The sequence below is a fragment of the Tauraco erythrolophus genome, chromosome 4 (genome assembly GCF_009769465.1).
Source record: "Tauraco erythrolophus isolate bTauEry1 chromosome 4, bTauEry1.pri, whole genome shotgun sequence".
Lineage (NCBI taxonomy): Eukaryota > Metazoa > Chordata > Aves > Musophagiformes > Musophagidae > Tauraco > Tauraco erythrolophus.
This window is the reverse complement of record NC_141468.1, coordinates 86,862,261-86,880,954: the sequence shown is the minus strand read 5'-3', so window position 1 is coordinate 86,880,954 and position 18,694 is coordinate 86,862,261. Positions and strand designations below refer to the sequence as shown.

Genomic DNA, 18,694 nt, shown 5'->3' with positions numbered 1-18,694 from the left:
TCGCAGGTGGAGTCAAACCGCATCTTAAGTCGGGCCTTTCCCGAAGATACACGTTCTCCCCCTCCGCTCTCCGTCTCATCCAGACCTCCTACCTCCATAGCCAATACTGGTTAGTCTCGGTTTAGCTTCCCCCACGCCCCTCCGTCCCACCCCCACCTGGCCCCTGTCCCACCAGCAACTTCAGATCTTCCCGCCGGGACGAGTTCCCCCAACGCGCGGAACGTCGTTGTTCCGACTCGCCGCCCCCTCCCCGCTCCGTCCCACCTACTCCACAGTGACGGTGGCACCAACGTCCCGCCCTGGCACCGGGTACAGCGCTTCCGCCTTCTCCCAACTCGCCCTCCGTCCACCTGGGGCTCCGCTGGGAAGATGCCGCTAACTGCAGAAGCAATGGAAGTCCAAGGCACTAAAATATCCAGCAAGCATACTGGGAGAACAGACAAGTATTCAAGTACATTAATTTATACAATTTTACATTCACATTTATTTATCTAATACAATGAAAATACAAAGGAAAAAGTTAAAGTGTCTCCAATAAGTATAAGGATATAGCTAGCTTTTTTTCCCGTTTTTTTTTTCTTTTTAACTTTTTTAACCCTCTATATTCCACTCATTTTTAAACTACTGTTGTCCAACAACATTTATATATCACAGTGTTTCCACATCAAAACTGATGGTAAGTACATGTCCGCAGGGAACTTTTAAAAAATTTTTAAACAATTTAAATTGCTCTAATGCTGCAGTCAAAGCTGTTAATATCTTACTTAAAGCAGTAATGACCTATCAAGCACGGGCTGCACTGCAAGTCCATCCGTGTGCCCCATCGTCTCGGAGCCAGATCCGACTGACTGGGGAGAGGGAGGGAGAGGAGGGGGATTCGGACAGCTTTTCTCCTGGGCATGGTTCTTCAGGGAGAGATGAGGAGCGTGCTGAAGCCTCATGCTAGGATTCAGCTCTCCCACCTCAACACGTGCGGATCAGCCTCGAAGCGAGGAAGAATTTTACCTGACCCCGTGACTTCTCTTGACAGAACCCCTCGGTCAAAAGCACTGTCCCATCGTAAGGATGCTGATCATCCTCCTCCCCCTGGAAAGCGTGTGGGGAACCTCCCCTTACAGAGAGCTGACAGCAATGGTTGGAAAAGAGAAATTCATTCCCAGTCTGGCGAGCTACCAGTTCATTGCAGCACTAGGAGTTGAGACGGGGCCCCATCTCCCTCCCCACGGCCTGTCCCGAGGTCTAGCGCCAGCGTGGCCTCCACGCGCCGCTAGGTGGTCCGCAGGTTGGAGCCGGGAGGGTTGCTGATGGATTTTTGCAAATTGCTGATGTTGAAGCTTTGCAAAGAGGCGGCACCCACGGGCGGGAACTGGCCGAGCGGTGGCTGTGCCGGCCCACCCGTCCCGCTCCACGGGGCGGCGAAAGAGGCTGCTGAGTAACCGTACTGCTGCGGGGGGCACATAGCCTTCGTGAAGGGACCTAAAGAGGTAGCTGATGCTGCAGAGATGGGCGTAGCACCCAGGGAAGATGTCATAGAGATACAGAGTTGACCTGGTGCCGAGAACTTCCTTGCCATTCCAGGGCCCTGAAAGAAAAAACAAACCCCAAGAAAAGTTACACGACTGTGCTTAAACCCCACAGGTCCACAAGCTGTTCCCGACGGATGTTTGCAAGAACACACTGCAGCCCTGCTCTTGAGTTATCCCTTCCCCTTCCATAGCAAGTGACACGATCCCACACACACAGAAAACACAGCCAACGTTTTTCTGGAGCAGCCGTCCAAGCTACACAGCAGCCACGCTCTGTGTGACACCCTGACGAGACAACAATGGCACCAACAGTTTCTCACCGCACGTGTTCGCCGATTACGTCTTACCTCATAGTTGCTATGCCCTTTGCCAACTTTCTTGCCAGACAGGTTCATGGCATCTCGGGCCCAGTTATCTACCAGCTTGTGCAGGTCATCTGTGAAGGTCCCTTTCCGGCTTGAGGCGATAGCCGTAGGCTGAGACTGGGGTGCTTGGCTGTTCACTGTCGCCCCCACCGTGTTAGTGCTGCTGGTCCCTATGGATGTAAAGAAACAGGAATCAAAACTCAGGTTAAAGATCACCTTTCTCTCGTAAATTTAATCATCGTGGCAATGGGACATCAATAGAGAGCCAGTTAAAATGCCATGCAGATTAATTCTACGTTTCAATTCCAGGACACGCTGCAGTGGGAACTACAAGGATCCCTATGGGCATTTTCTCAGGTTAAGAGGATGTCAGAGACACGTTCACTTTTTCAAGAAGTGCTGCAAGTAGTCCCCCGAAGAGGGGAATGGTAGCAGCCCACAGGCCTTTGTGGAGGAAAAAGATTAGATTTCAGCACTGAATGACAGTACAGTCACGTCATTCTCTCATCCTACACCTTTTAATTAGCAGCAACCTCTACTGGCACAGGTCAATGCCATCTTGGAGGACAACGCTGGATGCTGAATAGGGAACGGTACAACCAGCATTGCCAGCTGCTCTGCAGCAAATTATCTCTGCTTTGTAAAATGAAGAGGAAAATTCACCCAGATGACACTTTGAAAAAGCCACAGTTCCAAACAACAACTGTTGTCCCCAGTTGCTGCCACACTCATGTTCTTGAGGACAACCAGGCGGGACTGTCTTCATTCACCCAACAGCCAGGGTCAGCAGGGGAAGGCTACACTGCATTAAATTTGTCTTTTTGCCTCTGAAAGCATTTTTTCCCCATAATGTTCAGATTTCCTACGTCAGAAGAACAAGCATTTCAGATGCAAACAACTAATAGAGCTTAAAGAAGGCAGAAATGAGAGTGGTTCCTCAGGCAAAAAACTTGAACAAGTTTTTGTATCCATTGGGCTGACTGCAAGAACCCAAAAAAACCTCTTCACGTAAACACCAGGCTTCGGTTCTGCTAGAAAACTTGCTGAACCTTATCCCATAGGAAAAAAAAATTCCAGCAGCTTTGTTTTAGATGGCCTCGCTCTCCCCCTCACACTTATAAACACGCAACTGCACTCTAATTTACGCTTTTCAAAGCAGACCACAGAACAGGAATCAAAGGAATTGTTTGTTATCAAGCAAGCTTTCCGAATTCCCAGCAGAATTCCGAAGTATCCTCGTTTACAGCCGTCGAAATGATGGTTGACCACTAAGGGCAACGGGCTTTTTCTGAAGGACGTGGTAAAGGTGGAATTAATCTAGATTTTACAAATCCATTTATTACAAAATCAAATACAACTAAATAAGCATCTGGCCGCTGCGGTGCTAAACCCAGGGCTCCTTGCACACCCTCATCTACTCAGTTCTCCAAGTTCCTCAAATGTTTTCACTTGCTCCCTCTGAAGGGTGCAACTGGGAAATCCAATAAAACCTGAGTTGATGGCAGACGTTTCTGAAGAAAACTGAGGAAAAGCAGAGCAAAATCACCAGCAAGGAAAATAATCTCTCTATTGCAAAGGCCAAACAACGGAGTCGCTGTCTCTTGCCCGACAGCTACTTCATCTGTTCCACTTTCCCCGGCCATCAGCCACACTCCTTGCCACCACTGGATCAAGGAAAGAACAGGCTCCAAAGCCCTGCAGGAATGTTTCGTATTGAGGAGTGAAATTCGGAAGGTGACGTACTTACTACGCAGGGCAAATAAGCAAAGTGTTACTGCCTCGAGTAGTGCTGAGCAGGGAAGGATACACATCCCCTGCCACCAGCTCCAGCTCGAGCGTGGAAGTGGCTCCGGGTGCGGGTGCCCAGAGGTGGGCAGCGGTTGTTACGGGCAGGCAGACGCATGCAAGAGCACACACACGGAAAGGTAAGGAAAGGTGGAGGCTCCCAGATCGGGGCGTGCAGCTGCAGCTCAGATGATGAGTAATAGGAACACGCTGCGAGGTGGCAAGGAAAACCCACAGTGGCATAACACGAACCTTCAGCATGCACCGTGGGGAACGGGCTCACAACACAATTATTTCATCAGACAGATGTGAAAGGTGAAACTGAAGACAAATGAGGCAAAAGCAAGAAAGAGGCAACTCGGGAGGGAGCTGCCAAAACCAGTAAGAATCACATTGCACCATGAGGGCTCATGCAGCGATTGACACACTCGCTCTCATCCTCTTCGTGATGGCCAGTATCTGCTTTTGGGATTTCACGTTTCCACCTCGCTCAGCAAGCACACTGGATCCGGACCCATGCTGGAAAGCCTCCTCAGGCCAAGAGAGGGAGAGAATTAATCAAAATATATGGCACAGTGCATTCAGCTGAAGGTGTGAAAGATCATTTAGGAAAGCTTAAGTGTTTTAAAAAGGACCGGATTGGTGCAGGGTGGAAAAGGTGGGAGGCGAGAGCTCTGTCTCCCAACAGGATTTTGTTAAGGAGCTCCTGTCTCAGGTCACAGACAGACCAGCCTATGCCATTATAGGGCAGCTGTGCCATTACTAAAGCTCCCACTTAATGTCAATCTAAAAAATGACTTCTCAGGAATTTCACGTTTGAGCTCCAACATAGTCACCACCTGCAGAAACTGCCATCCAGAAGAGGCTGCAAAGGAAGTGCTTCAACTTGTAGCATGTAATGGAAACAACCCCCCACATTCCTGCTTGGTCACAGCAGCCGTCCCCAATTCTGCTCTGACATGAAGGATCTGAAGTGGAACGGGCTTCCCTCTCTCTCTCCAGCCTGCTCCCTATAATGCCTTAATTCTGCCCTTTATTCCCCCCTCTCCATAAACCAGCAGTCAAGAGACACCTTGAAAACCATCTGAAATGACATGAGCATGCACAGGCTTTTCTAAACATCTCTTGCTTTGGGAGACAAGCTGCAGATCTCTGATGGCTTCCTCTTTTGAAACGTTGACGGGGTGCCTGCAACTGGGTCCATCACCGTGGTGGCAAGCCCACCAGATCTGTAAGCAACCCAGCTGCTCAAAGGTCCATCTCTAGCACCTTACAGTGAGCAACTGCCCCTGACACTGACTTCGCTCTCGTTAGCGATGAGCAAAGAGCTCCCCAGGGAAGGGGAGGTTCTGCCTCCACTCGAGGAACAGCCAGACTATTGGATATACTAAGGACAGAGCGCACGTTAGAGGGCGTAACACGGACAGACAGATGCTGTGCTGGAGACAGAGTCAGGGAGGTCAGGCTTCGGTGACCACAGAAAGCTGATGAAGAGCTTTACGATCAGCAATCGGAGAAAACAGAAATAAGATAATTACTACAGAGCTGGTTGCAAGGACAGACTTTTTTCACCATCTTCCCTGAAGCACAAAGAGAGAGTAATTTGTTAAAAATAAGAGAAACAGTGAGAAATGTTTAGTATCAGCAAACAGTACAAAAAGCTTGGTGAGAAACAGAGGACACAGCGCAGCAGGGCTCTTGTTGTCACTACTGGGAGACCTTCTAGGACAAATCCAAAGACTGTGAAGGAAATCCAAGAAAGGAGTCACAAATCTTGAGACTGCAGATGTCAGTTAGTGCACACCTGCACATAATACACCTTAAAGCTGCTCAATTTGAAAAATTAAATACTGGCAGTTGATCAGTTGTACTTTCAGAAAGAGAAGAGGCTCAGCCTCCTACATTTACTCTTCAGAATTCCCAAACCGTAGTGAAGAACATCAGGAGACATTACTGTCACAGCTGACTTACCACAAAAGGAAAAAAAATCAAGTACCTCTTCCTTCTTTGTCAGAAGATGGGAAGCATTTTACAACTATCCAAGTTCCAAAGTTTTCAACATGAGAAAAATTTTTTTGATAGGTCGAGTGCTTTAGTTTGTCACCCTGTTTTCTCAGATCCATGGAATAGTTCAGACATTCCCTGCCAAGCTGTACCACTCTGTTTCTCCAGCTGCACAGTTAAAAGCATCAGTTACTGCACTGTTTCCTCAATGCTGCCGATTCGAACCCAGCATCTTCTCCAGCTGTCACCCTCCAAACCAGTTTGCGATAGCATTTCACGGACAAGACTCCGGGAAGCAAGCAACCTGCCAGGAGCCAAGGGCCAGGCCAAGCTGTGCCATGCCAGGTTGCACCTGCTTTTACAGGACAGCTACAACACGCTTTTCAAAAGGAATCCATTTCCCTTAGCACCAGTCCCATGGCAAGAGACACACATGGCAAAGTACTCTTTAGCCAGATGCTGATCAATTTGCAGCAAGTCGAGGCTTTATGAGTACATATTCTCTCATATATTCACTTCATTGCCAATTCCAGAAACAGAACGGCTGTTCTTTATGTTCCCTGCCCCAAAAAAGGACAGGTCAGACTTGGAAAGAGTTAGCTTTGGTAAGAATTTAACTCCTCCCAAGAAAGCAGCCACAAATCTTGAGACTGCAGATGTCGGTTAGTGCACATCTACACATAATATACTTAGCAAAAAAACCCACCTTTAAAGCTGCTCAATTTGAAAAATTAAATACCATTCGTACGCACAGCCCCAGGAATCCAAGGAAGTGGGCTAGAGGTATCATTGGAAAACCCAACGGCCAGGGAACAACATGTCCCCCCTTCCGACTCCCCCCGTTCTCCGAGGACGGAGCTGGGTGGTTGCAGCTGTCTCTGCAGCAGGGCAGGCCGAGCTCCTGCACACAACTCTCCAGCTCAGCTGTGCTACTGCCAACCGCAGCGAGACCGATGCCACGGACGCGTGGTACTGTCATGCAGTGCAGTGACTGAAGGTCTCTCTACAGCACGTAAAGTTTCCTCATATCAAGTCATTCCAGAGGGTGGGAAACACATGTCGGGCATGGAAGGGGTCCAGCCTGCAGAAGCAGCATGGGAGACGTTGCAGCACTCCCAAGAAACAGCACCACATCAGCAGCCTCAGCTCAAGCGCATCGTTACTTCAACCACATCAGAAGTTTGAGGCTCTCTTCTAAATCTGGCCTAACGTAAGGACAAACGAGAGGATTTTGGAAAGGGCTGCAGGGTAACTCATGAGGGCTGAGAGGGTGTCTGGAGATATTTTGACCCACCTTTACTGCTGTTTGTTGCACGTTTAGTGTATCTCCAATTCACAGTAAAACCTCCTAAACCTGAGCACATTAGCAGGTGAGGATCTTTCGAGTTTGCCTGAAAATATTCTCCAAGTATTTTTAAAACCCTCAACACTTTAATCTTTAGCTATCCACCTGCTAATGGACATAAAAAGTCAGTCTTCACTGTCTACAGGTGGCGTCAATGCTCTGCACTGTGATCAGAACTTGCAAAAAGACATCCCGCTTGTGGAGGAAGCACACTGCTGGAGGGAGTCAACATACTCCCCATCAGTTACAGCAGTGTCCAACAAAGGAATCATTTGGAAAACGAGTTTTCCTTGCTGTTCCCCTAGAAAGACCACCTCCCCTCCAAGCCTCGTGTCAGCTAACGTACACTGAAGCAGAACCCCTAAGGCAGGCTGAAAGAAAACACCCACGCACCCACAGCTTGCTTACTCTCCCCAGTTTCTGTCATTTCACTGACCTGTCCTGACAAAGTTTTCACCAAAAGCTTCGATAAAATGAGTGCTTGTTACGATGAGCTTAACAACAGAGAATATCTGACACGAGAACCCAAACTTCTAAAGGTGTGCCAAGAGCAGCTCAGCTGAGCCATGGGATGGGAAGGAATACAAGGCGGCGGATGAGAATGGGCTGCATGAAACAGATCCAAGCAGCAGAAAAAAAAACCAAAAAAACCCAAAAAGACAAAACAAAAAACAGACAAGGAAGGAGTAAAGGTGTTACACACAAAGAGCCAAGCAGGGCGTACTCAGAAATCGGGTCCTCCTGCCACCAGGCTTGAAGGTCACTCTCTCAGACGCACAGTTAAACTTCGCACAGCCTGTGAGAAAACAAAAACGGGAAGAACAGAGAAAGGAGAGGAAGAGAGACAGAACACCACTACAAGATGTTAGCAACTTGAGGTTGGAAGGGTGAAATGCATCAACGTGACACACAAGAATAAGCTCCAAGTGCGGACCAAAGAGTATGGAGACAATATACGGAGCGGAGAGACTCCCACCGGTACCACCAGACGCCCGGTTTGCAGTGTTACTCCCCAGTACGTAACACAGCAATCAGGCTGCAATCTACAGGAAAGCCAAATCCTGGCAAAAGCATCCAATTATTAAACGGTGCTGCACAACTCTAGGCACAGGGAGATGATTCAAGTAGCTCCAAAATACTTGAAACAGTTCGTTAGGAAAGCCTCTACAGAAAACTGTTGCCAAAAGTCTGTTTCCATTTTCTGTCTGTCCTTCTCCAATTTCTGCAAAAACACACGTTAGAATTGGTGTATTAAATCAGTCTGTGGCAAAGCTTTTTGAAAAGACGTTCCTGGGGAAAAAAACTGGAACAGCTAAGTTCAGAGAAGTAAAGCAATCAAGCTACCATCCCCTCAATGACTGGCAAGCAAAGCAGCCTTCCCTACCAAATAAATCAGAGCTGTGTTGGAGAAATTATTTGGTAACATACTACCTAATAACAAGCAATCCACAACTAAGTGAACGGTTTATTATTCCTACAGTTCCGTTCTCCTACACTAACTCTCCCCTTCCAGGATAATTCTTTAACTCACAATTGCAGAACACGAGGCTTTTTTACCTTTTACTGTTAAAAAATTCTATTGACAGAAATAGCCAAAGCAGTTTGGAAGTCTAAAAGCACTCCGAGCGTTCAGCAATTTCCTACATTTCCAATTATCTATTAACACCAAAGCTGCTCTGCCCCTTCCTTAGTCTCATTTCACCTTTCTGATCCCACATTCTCATAGAATCACAGAATGGTTTGGGTTGGAAGGGATCTCAAAGTTCATCCAGTTCCAACCCCCCTGCCATGGGCAGGGACACCCTCCACTCCACTACACCAGGTTGCTCAAAGCCCCATCCAACCTGGCCTTGAACACTGCCAGGGATGGGGCAGCCACAACTTCTCTGGGCAACCTCTTCTCATCTGCTCTTCATCCTTTCAGCCAAGGCCTTTCCCCCAGGTCAGCAGAACATCACTTGCCACCACTGTACTGCACTCTCTGGTGTTCTCCTTGGCGCTTCCACGACCGCAGAAAGGGCCATGTGTCACCTATTGATTATTTCAACAGCCTCACACTTGCCTTACGTGAGAAGGTAGAAATCTAGCTGCAAAAAACCACCCTCATCAGCCTCTACACACAGGTTGGAGACTTCCAATCCACTCTGTGCTCCGTATTAAAAATCAAGAATCAAGTTGGTTGTTTGTTCACCAGTAACAAAGGTGCAAGACTCGACACTAATTCCATTTACAGTCTTACCTTGACCTGGTGCCGAAAGGCTTGGTACCGAAAGGGCACCGTCGCTGGTAAAGGCAGAGTAGAGGTTTTCGCTGGAAGGTGAAGGTTTGAGGGGCTGTAACAAATGGTTCTGCCCAGTCTCTGGCACACTACCAGGAGGATGAAGAGTCTGCTGGGGGGGCAGGACTGAGGGTGCGCTTTGAGCTGACAGATTGCCTAGAGGAAGAAGGAAGGCAAAAAGTCAGTCAGCGTTTAGGTTCCCCACATTGTTTCCAAAGCTTCTGTCCTTGTTCCCAAGGGACAGGAGAAAAAAACAGAACGTTGGAGTGGAACGTTTAGTAGGGGGTGAAGTCCCTACCAAGTAACTCAGTTGATCAGTTGGAGCTACTATGCTAGTGATACAGGAAAGAGTGCTGTGGTGAGGGGAGGGAAAAAATAATAAAGGGTCTCATCCTCTGGTCAAGCATGACAATCCAGGCAAGGGGGGGGCAGAGGGAGGGAGCTGCTCCAGTTTCTGAGAAAGCAATGAGACTAGAAAAATTCTTAAGTAAATAAGTTTTAAGGCAACTCTGTGCTAGCTGACTGTCCCACGCTCACACATCGCTCCCCTGGCCCACAACAACAGAGAAGCGAGCCGTCAGGGTGACCGGGCACAGAAATCGCAGCGTGATGTGGAATTACCAAAGGGAATGTGCAGGAAGCAGTGACAATTTCTGCTCACAGTGCTGGCCATCTGATAGTGTCTACTCAGTGCTATGGGATTGGAGAGACATTTAAAAACTACCCAACAAGCAGTTGACATCCATGTCATTCAAACAGTAAACAGAACTATTTCTGAGTTCTGTTTATTATAAAAACTTTTTTTTGGGTAGTAATAAAGTAGTAACAATAGTAGTAATAATAATTCTGTAGTAATAAAGGAAGCTTTGACAGCTTAAGTACAAGCAAATTGCAGCTCTATTAAAAAACCTCACTACTTTAACATCTATCAACTGTGACTAAGTTTCTGAAATGAAGGACACTAGTTATACCATGGTTCAGTGTTAATAAAGTAGGAAAAAAGTGATCTTTGCAGATGACTGAAGAGACCAGCCCCATTCTGCAAAATCAGTTTCAGGAGGCAACAAGAGCAGTTTTATCTTTTTAAAAAAAAAATAAAATGTGAAGTTTCCCTCTCAAATTGTAAACTTACACTTTTCCTAGTCAGAACTCTAGGACTGATCCCTAAGAAAAATACCAATTACAACTTCAAAACTGCTCTTATAGAACAACATAAAAGTAATATTTCGCTAGATTACCAAAGTCACGAGCAAGACTACAAAATAGCAAAAGCCATTTCAAAAATGACCCAGTAATCCAGGCAGTGAGGGGAACTGGGAGGGGAACCCCAAAAGACAGACACAGATCTAGATTGGGAGACAGCACCTTCTCTGTTTGATCTACTCAAAAACCTGAACAAAGTCTCACCTGACAGCTGAGGGCTCTTATTTCCCTGGGAGCTGCTACGACTGGACTTGCTGCTTTTTCCTTTAGTAGGTCGTCTCCTCCTTCCCGAAAGGGGTGCAGCTGGAGGAATAATTACTGCCGGTGGGGCCTTTCCCAGTTTCATGTAGAGTGACTCAATCTCCTGCTTCTGGCGACTCTGCAGCTCCTGGATCTCTTTAAGGTGCCTAAAAAGTTGCAAAAGAGCATGACTTACAAAAATTGTATATCTACACACACTGGCACACCATCCCTCCCCTCCAGTCACACTTGACCAGTTTCTTCAGTCAAACTCCCATCAACATTGGACAAAGGAGGAAATAAATCTCTTCCCCAAATAACCACTGACTGCACCTGACGGAGCACTTGCCGCTTTCCATTGTGCCCTAACCCCGGCTTTTTAAAAGTCCAACACACAGTTCCCAACAAGATAACCTGGATAAACAGAAGTACAAACAAAAACATACATCTACTGTAGAAGATCAAATCACTCAGCGTTAAAATGCTACAGGATTACTCATCTTCTGAGACATATGGCCTTGGAGACGTCTACATTTGTATTTCCTTTTTTTTTTTCCAGAGCAGTTGCATACACAAGATGTAAAATTGCTAGCTGCCCTAAAAAACGTTCAACTTTCAGTATAGATAAACCAGTAGGTCACATTGCTTGCCTTTACAGTTTTTTTGTAAGCCAACAAGGATTCTTCAGGAAAAGAAGAACCATTAGAAGGGCCAGAAATGCATATCAGATGTAGAGTTGTGTGCCATTTTCAAACGAGACACCATTATGCCCACTAACTACTAAACTTCAGTGATACGCAAAAGCTTCTATCCATCTCCAGTCTTATCCACAACCCATCTACATGTAAGCACACACAGCAAGGTTACAGGTTAGAAAGTTAAGCACAGCAAACGTGTGTATACCTTTTTTGTTATAATTACGTACTACTTTCCCACTAAAGAATCTTACTTCCCGCATGGCAATGGGTCCTGACACTTAGCAAAGGTTGAGTCTTGAAAAAGGTTTACTTTTGTTCTTTGTCAAAAGCACAGTACGGATGAAATTCATTTTAATCCTGTTTTATATATATATATATATTTATTTCATACACGAGCACACAAGGAAAAAAGCCTTACTTCTCCCGTAACTGACGGAGTTCCAATTTCAAGTCTTCATCTTCGATATCCGACTCGTTGTCGCTGCTCATATAGGAAGAGTTGAACGAGTTGCTAAGGCTCTGAACGGGGAGGCTGATCTTCGACCCCAGGGGCTGGAGGGAGTCTGGGCTCCCCGAGCCGTCATCCAAATCCTTAGCCATCCCGCTTAAGAAGGCAGCCTCTGGTTCAGAGGATGGACCATTCATATGTGGGGACTGCCTTAACTCCAACTCTTTCTTCGGAGCTGCAGCTGAAGAAGCAACTTGTTCCAAGTCCACAGAGAGAGGAAGAGTCATCGGCTCTTTCTCCACACAACTGACCTCATCCCGGGTCTTTGACACTGAAAAGCGTCCCACTTGATCCGTCGTCGTCGTCACCTGGAAGCGCCCGACCTTAGTAGGCTGACCAACGTCCAACTGCAGCACAGGAACTGCCTGACCCACACCAGTTACCACATCCAAGGACGAGTAAGCCATGGCCTCGCTTTTCCGACCGCCAGCCTGCTTCACCAGCGTACTCTCTGGGCTACTGCCAGAAAGAGATGAGGAATCAGTGGAGGTGGTTTCGAACTGCAGCGGCTTGCTTTCAGGTTTGTCGCCCTCTTTTAGCACATCGTCCACTGCCACGGACACCTACAACAGAAAGGTCATCATGCAGACTTGCCCAGTTCTTCCTTCACGTGACGCTTCTATTTGCAATTCTAGACCTGCCCAACCTACTGCCATCTGCCCCGAATGAAAACAGCCTCCGCCACAAAGCACTCACAGAGCTCAACACGGACCTTTTCTCCGACAGAAAAGCCCACACTGAGCTGGCACTACGCAGGAACTGCTCAGCCAAGACCCTCTATCAACAGCCAAATCCGTTTAACACGTCCTACCTGAAACCGTCCCATCTTGAGAACACTGGCCCCTGCTGCGGGAGTCGTAGCACTGCTCTCTCCACCACAGGATGCTGAAGCTAAGGGAAAGGAGAACGGGATTAAGAGGAAAAGAAGCAACAAATGACTTGAACCCCAACCATTTCTTTTGGTCTATTTCCAACTCAACTGTCAGTTCCCTCCTAATCCCTCCTTCCCTTTGGATTCATGGAACCTGATCTCTTTTTTCCAACTTTACCATATATAGAATATCAAACTGCAACACTAAACCAAAGCATTGTTCTTCAAAGTTTCCCTGCACAGCATATTTGCTAAAAGGGCATTTTTAGATAGCAGTAAAAAGAGCACACTTATTTCAAACAGGGATGTGAAAGAGCCAAAGAATAAAAACACAACTGAAATGTATGTAAAGAAAAACTTATTTTAATTCAATACCCACACTGACTGCCTAAATTTCACAAGCACTGGGGATGACTTATTAATAAGAAAGTGGTAAGCTGAAGAAGTGATACAAGCCACAGTTACTCAAAGCAGCCTATCTGAAGCTTTCAAAACTGAATTCTTGGGTGTCAGCTCCTAATTTTGTTGCTGTATGCACTGACAGTTTAAGGCTACAAAGCTGAGAAATAACAGCCTATATTTAAATCAATTCTATTGGACAGCTTGCCGTGGTTATTAAGCATCTTCCCAGTTGGTTTACTTCTACCTTCTAAACCTTAGCAGGCAAAACCCAACTCATTTTCTAGCAGACAAATGAGTTCGACAGTATTGTTCACTACAGACATACTAAAATGGCAATATTTTATTTTCCTACTCCTTTTATTAGCTTTTGATGGTTTGTCATTGAACTTGAGGCACATGCAAGTTAAATAATGTTTACTAGATAGTTCAGAAATAATTCTAGTACCACGTTACAGTTTCATTTTAGAAAGAAAGATTTTTAAAATTAAAGCAATTAGGGGAATGCTGACAGGAGAGCCTCAGACTATTTTGCCAGTTGTTGGGTTCCCCCCGGCCCCCAACTATCAAACTCATCCAGTCTTGAAAGTCATCCATCATTCAGACTTCTGTTTTGATCACCCAGCCAACCTCCAGCTGTTCTAAAGCAGCCAGAAAGGAGTCTGGTTTTCCTATTACCTTTCTTAAATTCTTAGTAGTTAAACCTTCATTTCTCTATTTAAGGACACCCTTTTAGGTTAGGAAGAGGTATCCTACATATAGAACACAGCACGATGACGCAAAATGAGTTGTTACTCATTACAACTGACTGTTGTTGCCAAGAACGTAACACAAGACAACAACCAGTTCCTTCAAATTCTATAGCTGTACCTTAGTAGCACACTAGAGATTCTTTGCAAGTCTTCGTTTAGCATTTTGGACAGCTTTAAATCCTAAATGAGTTACTACAATATCCATGTAACATTCCCCTCTCCTGGCCCACAGTGGAAAATTTCAGTTTAGTCACTAAAAACTAATATGATCCTTAGGGAATTGCCCTTGTGTGACTTATTAACAAGGCTATATCCTTCCAAGTCACTAGTCTGTTCAATTTTGGATTATATCGCCATGCTGAGAAGCCATCTACAACAATCAAGGTTGTCTTACCCTCCTTAGGAGGCTGTGTTGCTGTGGACACCAGCCCGGTAACCGTTGTAGATGCTACTGAGGGCACAGACTACAGGTTCAAGGAGAAAAACAAAAATCAAATTAAAAGAATCAGCAGTTTGACCAAATGCCAACAAATCCACCCTATAGCACATCACACCACCTTTTCCTCCCACCAGGTTCAAAGAATGTCCCACCACAAAACGAACACACGAGTTTTTAACCTCCAAAGCAAGTAACATCAGCAAGAGGTCCTGCACGCCTTACAACCCTGAGGCTGCCAGCAGAACATCCCCTTTGGCTTTGCAGAAGTAACACATGAGTAGCCCCTTGGAGATCACCATGTCAATCATTACCTTCGTTTTGTATCAGTGTATTATTGCAGTCCTAAAACTTCAGATCCACACTTTAAACATCCCTCCCAAATTAAGACTGACATACCACATACTGCTTCTTCAGTGCTCTTTCCTCTTACTCCACAGTCACTTCCCCTTCCAGTTCGGTGACATTAATGACATCACCAAAAAGCTGGATTAAGAACTAACACCAAAACCAGCCTCGGGAAATACCTGATCTATTGCAACATACAGATTTCTTCTATTTTGGTTGACTCGGTCCCACAAACTGGAAGATGTCTCTTCATTTTCATTTTTAAAAGTTTAGAGACTGGTGTAGAGATATGAAAAGCAGTGACCTAAGAGCACGACCTTGAGAAAACACTGAGGTTTTTCAAGACTACTAAACTGCCAGCATTGCAAACATACACAGGCAGGAGCAGATGTCACTGGAACGGTCTCTGGACTAAGGGTTCTTCTCAGCTTAGCATCCAGATCTTCCAGTGGCTGTTGGGACTGAGAAAAAGGAAAGAGTAAACAGCTGTCCCAGCTCAGGAGAAGACATGACATTTGAGAAACAGCCATATTTAATACTAAACTTTAGAGCAGTCAGTACATCTTCCATACTTCTATCATGCTCCCTTCTCACATGATTGCATTTAACATGTACAGCACAGGAAGACTGGAAGCAACACATTTGGTAGGAAAAAACAAAACAAAACAAAAAAACAACAAAACAGAAAAGCAGCATTAACCGGAACTTCTGTTTTTTCCTGAAGTTCACTTAAAGTTTGCATTCCCATTCTGAAGAGCTGAGCAAAGATGCTGCAAGCCTCCAAGTTCTACTTTTTTGCTGGAGTATAAAGGAGGTAATTTATATTACAGATTATCTAAAAAATCTTGATGAAAAAGTCAATTAGAAAAAAAAAGGACAGAAAAATTCAAAAAGATGCTCAATTTCAAAAGCAAGCATGGATAAAAGCAAGGCTAAGGATAATATAAATTTAAAAAACCCCACAAGTTCCCTCAAAGCAGCTATCTGGACAGACTGACTTGAAGAGGAAGGGAAAGGGGCAGAATCTCTCTCAAGTATGCCCATTATTTAGATTTCGGCTGTTTGAAAAACATCTTGGATGCCAACTCAAACTTAGTCCATTGAATTGGGATGGAGAAGAGAAGAAGAATTACCTAAAAATATCTTAAAGATAAGAATTCAGATTCACTCCAAATTGTTAATTAGCGCATAGCTGTGAAGATGCATACGGAAGAAGAAAGTGTTGGCAGTTATCCCTAAGTTGCAATTCTGACCCTATGGAGTAGGTATTTCCATCCAAACGGTAGCATCCTTAATCTTTCCAAGTCTTTTATATTTAAAAGCTACATCTGGTTTTAGAACTGAAGCTGAGGTCACAGCAACCTAAAAACATTACCTTCCACTTTCAAGAAGCTCAAAGTTAGAGGTACACAACAGCACAAAGATGCTTTCAAGGGGTTGCTAGGATGACATTCTTCCTGAACTGTGGATTTCAAAACACAGCCAAAAATCCTAACGATAAACTCTGTATCAATTCCATCCGAATAAAAAGCACAAGAAGACTTCTATGACTCCCTTCAGAAGTCCCAATGCTTAGCCAACAAGTGAGCTAATTTAATTCAATAATACTGTAAAATTAAGAGGATGTTCCACCTGAAATACTGTATAATTCTTACCACTTACGCTCAGAAGATATTTGTTTCACGCAAGTGAAGAGCTGACGTATCAGACAGATCAGGAAATCAAGATTTCCTTACAGAACAAGGGTACCAAAAGGAAGCTTAAAAATTGATCTAGATGCAATTTAAAAACAAACTAACGAAGAAACAGAACAGGTATTTAAGACTTCAAGAACAAACTGTCCAAAACTGGTCTTGAGATGAGACGTACTTTGTCTGCAAATTAGGAGTCTGGTACTAAGGAAAGAAAAAAAAAAAAAACCAGTTGTGTAATGAGCTACTGCCAGAAGCAGGAAGGCAGGCAAGCCCATCTGCTTTAACACAAGCCAGTAATTTTCCAGATAGTTTTATGTGACAGCAGCAAACGCTCTTAACAGTCAATTAGATTTGAATTAGAATTTTCCCCTCGCTCCTAGGCAGGCTTCAGAGTTCAAATGAGAAGTGAAATTAGGTAAGCTGTTGGTAAAGGAACTGTGTGCGTGCCTCTTCCATACCACGAATCCTGCTAGAAATACCAATGGCAAACAGGAACAGATCTTTTGCAGTGGCCTAAGTCACATAAGCGACCACAAGTGCTTTGAGTTTGGGGGAAAATGTCACTGATAAATCTAGTTCCAAGCAATGACAATAAAAACGACTATGAACTCAGCATGACTGATGTTAACCAGCTGCCTCCAGACCCATCTGCCCACCTTGCTCACAGTACAAAAGCAGGTAAGAATTATCATGAAATTGTTGTTGTCTCCTCTTCAGCAAAACCGTGCTTCGGAAAGAACGGGTTGAAAGGCATAAACCAGCTTCTGCCTCCAGAAGCTGGAGGGGAAAAAAAAAAAAAAAAAAAAGAGAAAGAAAGTGTTGCTGCGAACACTACCAGCAGATACCAGTTCCCTGATTACTCCCAGGGCAGGAATTGGGCCCTCATTCAGCCTGCTGGAAAGAAGCGGCGTAAAACAAAACAGCAGCACTCCTTCCCACGACAGGTTTCAAGAGTCATACATGACTTTGATAGTTTTCTTACATAAAGAGCACAAATTCTGCCTTTTCGCACAGAATAATACTTCCCAAGTAGTGGACTGCTTCTCATTGCTTACAAAAGATTTGAACACGCTTTAATTAAACACAAGAGACAAGCAATGAGTAGTTCTGGATGCAGAAGTCATCTGCAAGGACTCCTTGATGAAGGTCACTGATTTGTTCCTCAGATGAAGACCAAGGAAGTGGTAGAGCAGGAACAGACAGGATGAGATGTCAGCTTTTGGCACACTGTAGCTTAGGTCCACAAGACCAGCTCCATTCTAACCTCCAGGGCACACTCCACGCCAACTTAGTCTAAGAGACATTCTTAAGAGATCACAAAATAATGACGTTACTGGGAAAAAAACGCTGAATAAAGACAGAGCTTCTGCATAGAGAGCACTGGGGGAAAAAGGTGGAAAAGTTAAAAAGGGACTATTACTGTCACAGCCACCACAAAACTACAGGAAAGCAGCTAGCGGGCCCTCTGCTCAACTCTACTCATGCCTTCAGAGCCAGGTAATACCATGGTTCTCACATTCGGAAGACAGAAATGGAAAAATTATTTCAATGGTATCTTTGAAGATCAGTCCCTTAATACCTGTAAATTCAGTTTTTACAGTTTTACAGTAGAACATGAGCCGTACGGGCTGGTGAACCGAAGTTACCTCAGCACAGCTTAAATTTGCAATTTTCTAACGCTATTCCTTTGTATGACAGTCACCTTAAATCCTTTCACATACTTCTCATCAGCTATTGTAAAACCCCAAAAAAGGAACAGCTTGCAAAGAACTAAAGTGATCTTTAAAGTTTATTTTATATTCCTTTCCACAGGTGAAACATGAATTCAAGAGCTCCGTTGCAAGAGACAAGGAGAATGTTACTAGAGGGCTACGTAGAGAACCTGATCAAGGTCAGCTCAGTCTGCACTGAAGTTCTCAGTGGTCAAGAAAACAAAAAAGAAATCGAGCCATAGAGCTAGGAAATGATGTACAAGTTTTCATACTGTAGCTATTTTATTGGAATTACTTTAAAATGATATTTAAGACTGAAGTGTAACTCCTTCCTATCAAAGGACAGTCTCCAATTCAAGCGTAGCTTTTGGACGCGTACTCTAAGACTGCTCACTGCGGACTTCAGTCCCAGGTGGAAGAGGGGAATACTGTAAGCAGCACACGTGCACAGGAAACACTCGATTTAGGATAAAATTACTCTGACCCTTAAGCAGCACCACTAGGTACCCACTTAAATAACAACTTCTTTA

The 18,694-nt window shown here is 45.0% G+C and overlaps 1 protein-coding gene across 1 annotated transcript in view; it reads right to left on the bottom strand.

Moving 5' to 3' along the window:
• Positions 1 to 259: 259 nt before the first annotated feature.
• The window catches only part of WNK1 (WNK lysine deficient protein kinase 1), a 106,754-nt gene continuing 88,319 nt past the window's right edge, over positions 260 to 18,694 (bottom strand). Inside the window, 10 exon segments of the mRNA XM_086609663.1 lie at positions 260 to 1,582; positions 1,874 to 2,061; positions 5,215 to 5,256; positions 7,729 to 7,821; positions 9,265 to 9,459; positions 10,711 to 10,913; positions 11,863 to 12,515; positions 12,764 to 12,843; positions 14,369 to 14,438; positions 15,133 to 15,219. Of these exon segments, the coding sequence (XP_086465789.1) occupies positions 1,268 to 1,582; positions 1,874 to 2,061; positions 5,215 to 5,256; positions 7,729 to 7,821; positions 9,265 to 9,459; positions 10,711 to 10,913; positions 11,863 to 12,515; positions 12,764 to 12,843; positions 14,369 to 14,438; positions 15,133 to 15,219 (1,926 nt within the window). The 3' untranslated portion in view covers positions 260 to 1,267.